The sequence below is a fragment of the Triticum dicoccoides genome, chromosome 5B, assembly GCF_002162155.2.
Source record: "Triticum dicoccoides isolate Atlit2015 ecotype Zavitan chromosome 5B, WEW_v2.0, whole genome shotgun sequence".
Classification (NCBI taxonomy): Eukaryota; Viridiplantae; Streptophyta; class Magnoliopsida; order Poales; family Poaceae; genus Triticum; species Triticum dicoccoides.
In genome coordinates, this window is record NC_041389.1 from 30,618,353 (window position 1) to 30,627,880 (window position 9,528).

General features: G+C 45.6%; 1 protein-coding gene across 1 annotated transcript; it reads left to right on the forward strand.

The window, feature by feature from the left end:
• On the forward strand, positions 1-3,854 carry LOC119307194 (GTPase LSG1-1-like). The gene is made up of 7 exons (XM_037583290.1): positions 1-418; positions 528-617; positions 723-809; positions 1,157-1,250; positions 1,576-1,632; positions 2,194-2,273; positions 2,361-3,854. Exons 1-7 carry the CDS (start codon positions 150-152, stop codon positions 3,499-3,501), a joined length of 1,818 nt encoding a protein of 605 aa, XP_037439187.1. The 5' UTR covers positions 1-149; the 3' UTR covers positions 3,502-3,854.
• Positions 3,855-9,528: the final 5,674 nt, after the last annotated feature.

A 9,528-nucleotide genomic window follows, 5' to 3' on the forward strand; every position in this document is an offset into this window, starting at 1 on the left:
GTCCTCTTCCTCCAGCACGCCTCCTCTTCCTCCCCCTCCTCCTCGCTAAAACCCTAGCCCCGCCCAGCGCTCCGCCTCCAAGCTCCTCGCCGCCGGCCGATATCCCCGACGGTTCCTGGGCCAGGGCCGGCGTCCCTTGTCTCCACGCGATGGCGAGCCGCGGGAAGAAGGGCGGGGGGAAGGGGGCGGAGGACCTGGGCCGCGCGCTCATACGGCAGCAGAACAGGGCGGCGGCGGCCGCCAAGGAGCGGGGCGAGGCGCTCGCCTCCTCCTCCCGCCGCCGCGCGCCGCCCCTCGAGTCGGTCATCGACGTCAGCGAGATCGACGCCGTCCTCCAGCGCGCCGCCGAGGAGGACCGCCTCCATTCCGCCCTCGCCGCCGCCGCCTCCGCCTCCTCCTCCGACCTCATCATCGACCTGTAAGCCGCCTGACCTGCCCTCCCTCCAGCGAGACATGTTCGTCGGTTCCGGGCTGTATTGGTTGGAAATGGTGTTTGGTCTGAAACGGTTGGATTGATTGGGGCGCAGGGATGCGACGGGGGAGACAGCCGAGGAGAGGCGAAGGCTTCGGAAGGAGCAAGAGGCGCTGCACGCCAACAGCCTGGGGGTTCCAAGGCGGTGAGTGCCCCTGATTGCTCTTGCTTTACTTGTTCTGTTGTTTTGAGTTCATTAGGGGTTGTGGTTTTGATCTGACTGTGTGTGTGTGTGGCCCCGTGATTGCAGTCCGCCGTGGACTAATCGGATGACCGCGGAGGAGCTCGACACGAGCGAGCGGCAGGCGTTCCTTGAGTGGCGGAGGAATCTTGCGAGGTTGGTGCCGAGCTGTGTTTTTACTTAATTTGTGATTCGGAACTTTCTAGTTTGAAGAGAATTCGGTTGCAAAATGCATGTTGTAGGACTGATAATCTCAGCTTATCTTATTAGCCGTACGCCTGTACCATTGATTTTTGTATGGAACACATAATGGTATTTGGTAGTAGTAGCACCATGTTTTGAGCATTTGTGTCATGGATTCTTCTCATGGATTGCGTGCGTGAGCATCAGTGTACATCTTCTGCGTATGTTGCGGCAGTCATTTTTCTTACAAATGTGGTGCTTGCTGTGTCTTATTGTGCCATTTGACATACTAAAATGCTCTGATTAATTCTTGTACGTAGATTGGAAGAGAATGATAAGCTTGTCCTTACACCTTTCGAGAAGAACATTGACATCTGGAGACAGCTCTGGAGAGTAATTGAACGCGGTGATTTGGTGAGTAATGCTCCACTTTCGCTGCCATTGTCACCCATAAATCCTGTTAGGTGTTAGCACAATATTTTTTTGTTTGACCCCATCTGCTGTGTTATATTCTCTAAGAAATGAGTAGCGGATGCATTTGTAAGGTCACACATGCTCTTTCTGTGCTAAGTAATGACGCTGAATTAATATAACGCGTACTCTTACTACTGTATATCCTATCCTGTAAATATGCTACTCTGTTGTGCTCAATCCTATTACTGTACCTTGACTGAAGATAAGCAACACATAAGGAATATCATGCAGAAGTACTGACTATTGTTTTCTGTCTTCCATGAAGCTGGTCATGGTAGTTGATGCTCGAGATCCCTTATTCTACCGATGTCCTGACCTTGAGGTACTTCTTATCTTGTTCCTGTAGTAACTTGGTTAACTCAAGGAATATTTACCACGCATAGCAAAATGATTGCAGCTTGTCCCTGGTTTAAGTTTGTCCAGTGTCCAGTTTTGTGCATGGAAGCCAATAGTAGCAACATTGGTCCAGAAGAGCTGTTCATGAATTCTCATTCGGAGACTACATGCTTATTAATCTTCTGGTGCAAGTATTTGCAAGTTGGAAGCTTGCAACAGCTATATTATTAGAATGTGCTTGTTTCCTGTATCTGTGGCTGAAGCAAATCCTGGTTTTCTGTCTATCATGAGCAAACATACATAAAGCAACCTTCTCATAGATCTTCTCTATTAGAATTATCTTGCTAGCATGATCTGTGATCTCAGTCTTGTTTTTCTATTCTCCATATTAAGATGAACTTTCCATGTTCTCTGCTACAGAAGTAAAATACTGTTGTGCATTCATGATAGGTACATGTGTTGACAACAAAATCATTTGTTGTACCTAATGTGTTCTGTTGCGGATTCTGCAGCCTTTTCTTGATCTGATGAGTCTTATATGTACTAGGTATATGCAAAGGAACTTGACGAACACAAGAGAACAATGCTCCTTGTCAACAAGGCTGATCTACTACCTTTAAATATCAGGTCTGCACCTTGTCCATTGTGATTAATTTGTTGTACTATATAGCATGACTATGAAATGACGTCCTTGTAAATTTGGCCCAAATACAGAAAAATATGGGCAGATTATTTCAAGGAGCACGATATTCTTCATGTTTTCTGGTCTGCTAAAGCTGCTACTGCCACATTAGAAGGAAAGATGTCGAGTGGTGAAGAAAATTCTGCTTCACCTGATATGGATACCAAGATATATGGCAGGGAAGAGCTTTTGATGAGGTTGCAAGCTGAAGCGAAATCTATCGCAGCACAAAGAAGGACGTCAGCTAGTAAAGGGGAACAAGAAGCAAGTTCTACCGATTCTGTTCCATCAGTGGCTAAACATGTAGTTGCTGGATTTGTTGGTTATCCAAACGTCGGGAAGAGTTCCACGATAAATGCTTTAGTTGGCGAGAAGAAGACCGGTGTCACTCACACACCCGGTAAGACGAAACATTTCCAGACATTGATAATCTCTGAAGAGCTCATGCTGTGTGATTGTCCTGGTCTGGTCTTCCCTTCATTCTCAAGCTCGAGGCATGAGATGGTGTCATGCGGTGTCTTGCCGATCGATCGGATGACAAAGCACAGGGAAGCCATACAAGTGGTGGCAGATCGTGTCCCAAGAGACGTCCTGGAGCAGATTTACAAAATCACCTTGCCGAAGCCAAAGCCATACGAATCACAATCCCGGGCACCGACTGCAGCCGAGCTGTTGCGGGCATACTGCGCGTCTCGGGGCCATGTCAGCCATGGCGGGCTGCCTGACGAGACCAGGGCTGCTAGGCAGATACTCAAGGACTACATCGACGGCAAAATCCCGCACTATGAACTCCCTCCTGGTGTTGTCACGGATGATGAAGTAGAAGCAAGAGAATCTACCGTTGCAGCAGCAGCAGAAGGCCCGACTGCTTCAGCAGCTGACGAATCTGGCAGTGAGGACTCCGATGAACAGGATGGTAGAACAGGAGGTCCAGACATGAGGCTGCTCTTGAGTGACCTCGAGTCTTTCGACTTGGCCGCCACCGAAGGATCCAATGTCACTGGAAAGAAGAAGCAGCACCAGGCATCACAGAAGCAGCACAGGAAACCCCAGCGGAAGAAGGACCGGTCCTGGAGGGCTAGCAACGATGGCAGCGATGGGACGGCGGTGGTAAGGGACTTCCAGAAGCCCACCGTCAGTACTCCCACGGTCAGCGTGAGCGGAAATGTTTAGTGCCAGCGTCCCTAGCATCCTAAACAACCGCACGTCACCGTTGCTGCTGCCGGGAAGATGGATGTTGAATGCAAAAAGGTCAAGAAGTATATCTACACATAATATAGCTGCTTCTTCTGGCTGTGTGCCGATTACTGAATCTGCTCTGGTAGATGGATGAGATACTGACGTGAAGATGATTTCCTGATAATGTGTCCGAACATGGAGAGATTACTCATGTTTGGCATGTCAAAAAGATTCTATTGCTGTTGTGAATATAACATGGGTTGTGACTTGTGATACGCATGGCATTTTGTAATTTTTCAACAATGGACATATAACTATACATATGCGAAGATCATCTTGAAGCACTCTTTTGAGTTTTGATGAGGCTGCTAACCGTTATTCGAGTACTGACTATATCGGGAGCGGCTAGGCGACAGTTGACTGAAATCCGAGAAAGGGTCAGTCGATTCTCCTCCTGTTTCAACCGTTAGACCAAGATCCAACCGACACTGTTCATCTTCAACCTTCCATCTCTTCTTCCTCTTGCTCACCTGCCCATTCAGCCCAGCCCTAACCGCTGGCCCCCGCCTCGCCGCCCCGCCCTCCCCTAAACCATCCCCCCACCACCGGTCTTCCGCCACCCCGGCCATCCCTCACACCGAGCTTTTTCTCCGGTCACCACCGCCGGCTACCACCGCCCCCGCCCCGAACCTTAAGATAGATAGTGGGGTGATGACGGTGAGCCCATTCCTTCTCTCTGGCGAGGCCTTCCTTCTCCTTCTCCTTCCATCATTCAAAAATCGACTGACCTGAACTCGAAAAGTCAGCTGACTGAAAATGTAGCTAAACTGGACTATATTTCATCACATGTACGTAGTGGAATGACATTGTGCGCATGGATTTTCACATTTTTCTGTGAACTACAGTATATTTTTTGGAGCCAGAGGGCTACCAGCCCCTTTCCATTCACTGAATGAATGATTCCTGCAAACTCTGGAGTACGTACCTCTTGGCTCCTGCAAATTGGTTTGTGTAGATTCAGCATTTCAAGTTTCACTATGAAGGTAAAAGTTACACCAAGAGAGAAAAAAAAAACTTGAAAATGCATTCTCTCATTCAAATTTCATTTTGTCATTCAGTTTCAACTCAGTCACCTCTCCTAACACTTTCTCTCATTCAAATGCATTTTATCAGTCATTTGATCTTCTCTCGTACGTACATTTAATCAGTCATTTAAACGAAGCGGCGCCGCCCATTGAATTTGAACCCCAACAGCCCAACACCCACCCTTCCGTTCTCGCGCTCCCAATCGCCGACGCATGCGCCCCATGGCACGCAAAGTCATTTTGAGCAGTTCCGTCATGTACCGGTAACCAATCCATCGTTCATGCATGCATTCAGATTCGTGCCGCTGTGAATATTCCATTCTCACCTTTTTGCTGTACCAGAGATATACTTCATCAAATACAACTAGTAGCCCCCACCTTTGTCAGTGATATGACAGGCATGGCAGCATGTGACAGCCCACTCACTCCCTTCGCTCACACATAAATCCACCCTTTTATTTCACCTTAGCTAAATTAAACCGTCCATATCATTTAAACTATAAGTTCATTTTTTAAGTACTTCATATATTTGAATTCTAGACTTAAGACCTTTAGAACTAGACCAATCCTGGATACATTTCAAACACGTTCAAATTTCAATGTTTCACATTTCATATGTGTAACAAACCCATTTCACTAGAAAATTATGAAAACTCATATTTCAATAGAAATATGTGAACCAAATTATTTCACAGAAAACTTTTTTTACCCAAATATGAAACTGAAATGTCAACTTGTGAAGCTGGTTATTTCAAAATGTGTAATGGTTTATTTCAAAAGAGTGAAATATATCATTCTCAAAAATGTGCAATTGAAATAGATGTGATTTTTGTGAAGCAAACTAGTGGAAAGTGAAATGTAGGTTCTGAATTGTGAAACAATAAATATAGAAAGTGAAATTGCAATGTATCATTGTGAAATTGATTTTTTTTGGAAATGCGTAATAATTTATTTCAAAAGAGTGAAATAGGTTATTTGAAAATTGTGCAATTGAAATATATGTCATTTATTTTTTGTGAAACAAGGTAGTAAAAAGTGAAATGTAGGTTTGGAATTATGGAAGAGTAACTATAGAAAGTGAAATTATATTGTATAGTTTGTGAAACTGATTATTTGAACATGTGTAGTAGTTTAGTTCAAAAGAGTAAAATATGTTACTTGAAAAATGTGCAATTTAAATAGGTGTTTTCTTTTGTGAAGCAAGCTAGTGAAAAGTGAAATGTAGGTTTTGGACTGTGTAACAGTCACTATGAAAGTGAAATTGTAATGTATCATTGTGAAACTGATTATTTTGACATGTAAAATATAGGTCGAATTTGAACGTGCTCAAAATATATCCAAGATTGATCTCACTTTAAAAGATTTGGCACAAGGAGTTCAAATATAAAAAAAGTTTCAAAAAGAAATATATGGTTTAAAAGATATGGATGTTTTAAATTAGCTAAGGCGGAAGATATGGATGTTTTAAAATATATTGTTATGGATGTTTTACATGTTCGATGCGTTTACATAACAGATATGCAAAGAGGATGGATTCGTTTAGCCTCGCGATTCGAGAAGTAATAGAATCATGCAAAGAGGACGCGGTAAGTTTTAAGTTTGAACATCGAAACCTGTGATTTTGCATACGAACATTGCGATTTCCTCGCTCGCATGTGTGAAGTTTCATAGATAAAACTTTAAGTGTTTTTTCTTTTCTTTTTGTCTTGTGTCTGTCGTAGGCAGAAAGAAAACGTGGCTAAGTTTGAACGTTGAAACTTGATATATATTTCTTGGGAAGTCGTCATGGTCAGTCACAAGAAACACGAATAATGAAAACAGGAGCTAATTAGGACTTTCCAGGTCAAGATTAGTTAGCATCTCCCCTTGGCCCCCGCGTCGCTCCCGCAAGGAAACATAATGAGGGAAGGTATCACTATATATTTCCTTGGATTTTCAACATAGTATTAATCTAGTTGTTGATCCCTTGACTAAGCATATTAGTCATAATGTATTTGGTAAGCATGTTAAGACTATGAGTTTACAAATATTTGAATGATTGTTTTGGACAAGTGGGAGATATGTTGGAATTATGTGTCCTGCAACTATATTCAAATTACTTGGAATTGTTAATATTAGTAATACCTCATTATGGAATTATACATGTATTTATACATGGAATCGCTTTACAGGTTTAGCATGGAATTGTTATTTGTTGGAATGTACTTAAGTAATATATGTTTAAGGAAGCTGATCGATTATCAGTGAAATACAATATACAATTTATATTGAAAAGGCTACCCGGATACACTGATGATTGGAATGAGCAAGATTGTATAGTTAGATTACAACCCTAATGTTGATCTACGTAATTAGAGGATTGTGCACTCTATTATGGCGCGTTACTCACAAGTTCGTGCTTCGGGGACATAACTGGTAGAATCCGTTAACAGAAAAATATGATTGCGGTTGGTAATTTGATCTGGACTCTATCCCGAAAACTAGTTGTAACGACTAGAAATCTTATCTGTACAAAAGGTGGACTCTTTGGAAAGACAATATAAGAAGGTCCCTACGGGATATTCACTTCGGTGCCCAGGCTCATCTGCTCCCGCTCAGAAAAAAAATCAAAATAAATACTAGAAAGATTCAAAAAATTCCAAATTTTTTGTGTGTGATAGATAATTTTGTCGCGTGAGGTCCGCTCCAAATTTTAACTTATTCGGACATCTGAGTAGCTCTCGGCAAAAAAGACAAATCGGGTCAAAACAGTGCGTGAACAGTAAACATTTTTACATACCCTGATTTTGTCTTTTTTGCCGAGAGTTGCTCAGATGCTCAAATGAGTTGAATTTTGGAGCAGACCTCAAGCGTCAAATTATCTACCACCCAAAAAAATTTGGAATTTTTTTGAATTTTTCTAGTATTTGTTCTGATTTTTTTTTCTGAACGTGAGTGCAGATGAGCTTGGGGCCAAAACTCCCCGTCCGGTCCCTACCCCCTAGTCTCGGATATGCGAATTGTGAGGCCAACTCCACCGCGCGACCCCAAACGGACGTCCGTTTTGTCTGGTTCTGTCCGTTTGGGTAGGGCAATGGGGTCGTGTCCGGGCAGTTTCTGGGATGCGGTGACCGTGCGCCCAGCGCGCGGACGCATCCCGGCCGCATCTTGTCCGTGTGCACATTTCTTTGCAAGTCCTTAAATTTTTTTATCATTCATTTTTGGTACATGACAATACATCATTACATTTTGACTAGTAAAACAAGGCCAAAGAAAACAAGAACCACAAGAATACATTTGAGAAGATACCCAACTTCCATAACTGCTCCCTTGAGTTGGGTGAGGGTCTTCTCGATGCACTCATTGTTGATCTATGGAGGAGGCTCGATGTTGCACCCTCCTTTCTTCTTCAAGCCAGAAGTTGATGTTGCTTTCTCACACGTAGTATCGTGCCTTATTGCTTCTTCGCACGTAGTATCGTGCCTAGCCTCGAATCTAGCAACAAGTGCAGTTGTCTCATCTAAACCCTCTAGGCTAGCTAAAAGTGCACGAACATGTACTATATTTCGCTCTATTAATATATCGATGTACTCTTCTTCCCAATACCAAAACTTGCATGCATTCTACACAATAAAACTTAAAGTTAGCACCACTAGTGTAATCCGAGAGCACAAACCAAAGCTAAAAAGAGCACATACCCCATCGTTTCAGCACTTGATGAACACCCATCCGGGATGCTCCGGCGTTGTAGACACGCGGTGCACGACCACCCTTGGGCAGTGGCCGCACTTGATGAGGGGCAACGGTGCGCCGACGAGCTTTTGGGCAAGCACCGATCCCGGCCGGCCGCCATTCGCGTATCTGCCAGCGGACCACCGACGGTGCAGATCCGAGCGGCTAGAGGACGAGCCACTGCCTGCATGTGGCCTTGCAGCCCTGCCAGGGCCTTCCGGCGAGGTGCCCGGCCAGTCCATGGCGCGGCCCGGCCTCCCACAGCCGGGCGAGCCCAAGACCGACCGGATCCGCCCCAAATCCGGCCGGCGGGTGCGCAAACCAGGTGGCCGTGCTTGGGTAGCTCGGCGGCGACGAGGGGAAGGGGCTGGGCGATCACGCGTCCGAGTTGCACGGCTACAATGGCAGCGGGCGGCGGCGGCGGCGGCAAGAGGAAGAGTGGGGAAGAGTGGGGAAGAGTGAAGTGAGATGCGACCGGAGAGAGGGAGGGTGGCGGATAGAAAAAGGCCCGTCCTGTGCCATCGACAGGCGGGCCAGGGAAGGACACCCGCAGATGGCCGGCGCGTCCGCATGGTGTCCGTTTCATCCCAAAAGCGGCGCAAACTTGGGCCGCGGATGGGTCGAAAGCGGACACAAAACGGACAAAAGTCCATTTGCTCCCGCGCGCTGGGCCGCCCCATTTGTCCGTTTTACCCCAAACGGACGGGCCTGGACAGGATGGGGTCGCACGGTGAAGTTGGCCTGAGCGGCACCACATATAAGCGCGAAGAAATAGGGGTAGACCACAAATTATTTCTAACAGTGGTTAGCTCTTGCAATAGCATGAAATATATTCGGATTCCACTATAAATCTGACGTCAGATTTTTAATCACGGCAAATGCCAAAAGGATTGACGTCAAATTCCGATAGATTTTGCAGGCGGCTGGGGCAGCAAAATGTACTATATATTTTTTTTCCAAATTCATACGTGATGAGCATGAGATATTCCGATGGCAAACAAGGAGTTTTCTCGTGGCAAATTCATAGTATCACGATGTGAAGCTTCGCACCGGCAGGTCACCGACACCGCGCGCAAAAACGTCCGCCCTGCCGTCTCCATGTGCGCGGCCGCCGCGGAGCGCGGAAGTCAGACAACGACAGCGGTCCGAGCCGAGCGCGACGACGCCCGTGACAGCGGTTATACGGCCCGTATGTATAAATCCACCTAACCAACCACACTGAAGT

Coding starts and splice junctions, on each gene's coding strand:
- LOC119307194 (XM_037583290.1), top strand. CDS start 150: ATGGCGAGCCGCGGGAAGAAGGGCGGGGGGAAGGGGGCGGAGGACCTG. Junction 419..527: donor TCCGACCTCATCATCGACCT/GTAAGCCGCCTG, acceptor ATTGGGGCGCAG/GGATGCGACGGGGGAGACAG. Junction 810..1,156: donor TGGCGGAGGAATCTTGCGAG/GTTGGTGCCGAG, acceptor TCTTGTACGTAG/ATTGGAAGAGAATGATAAGC.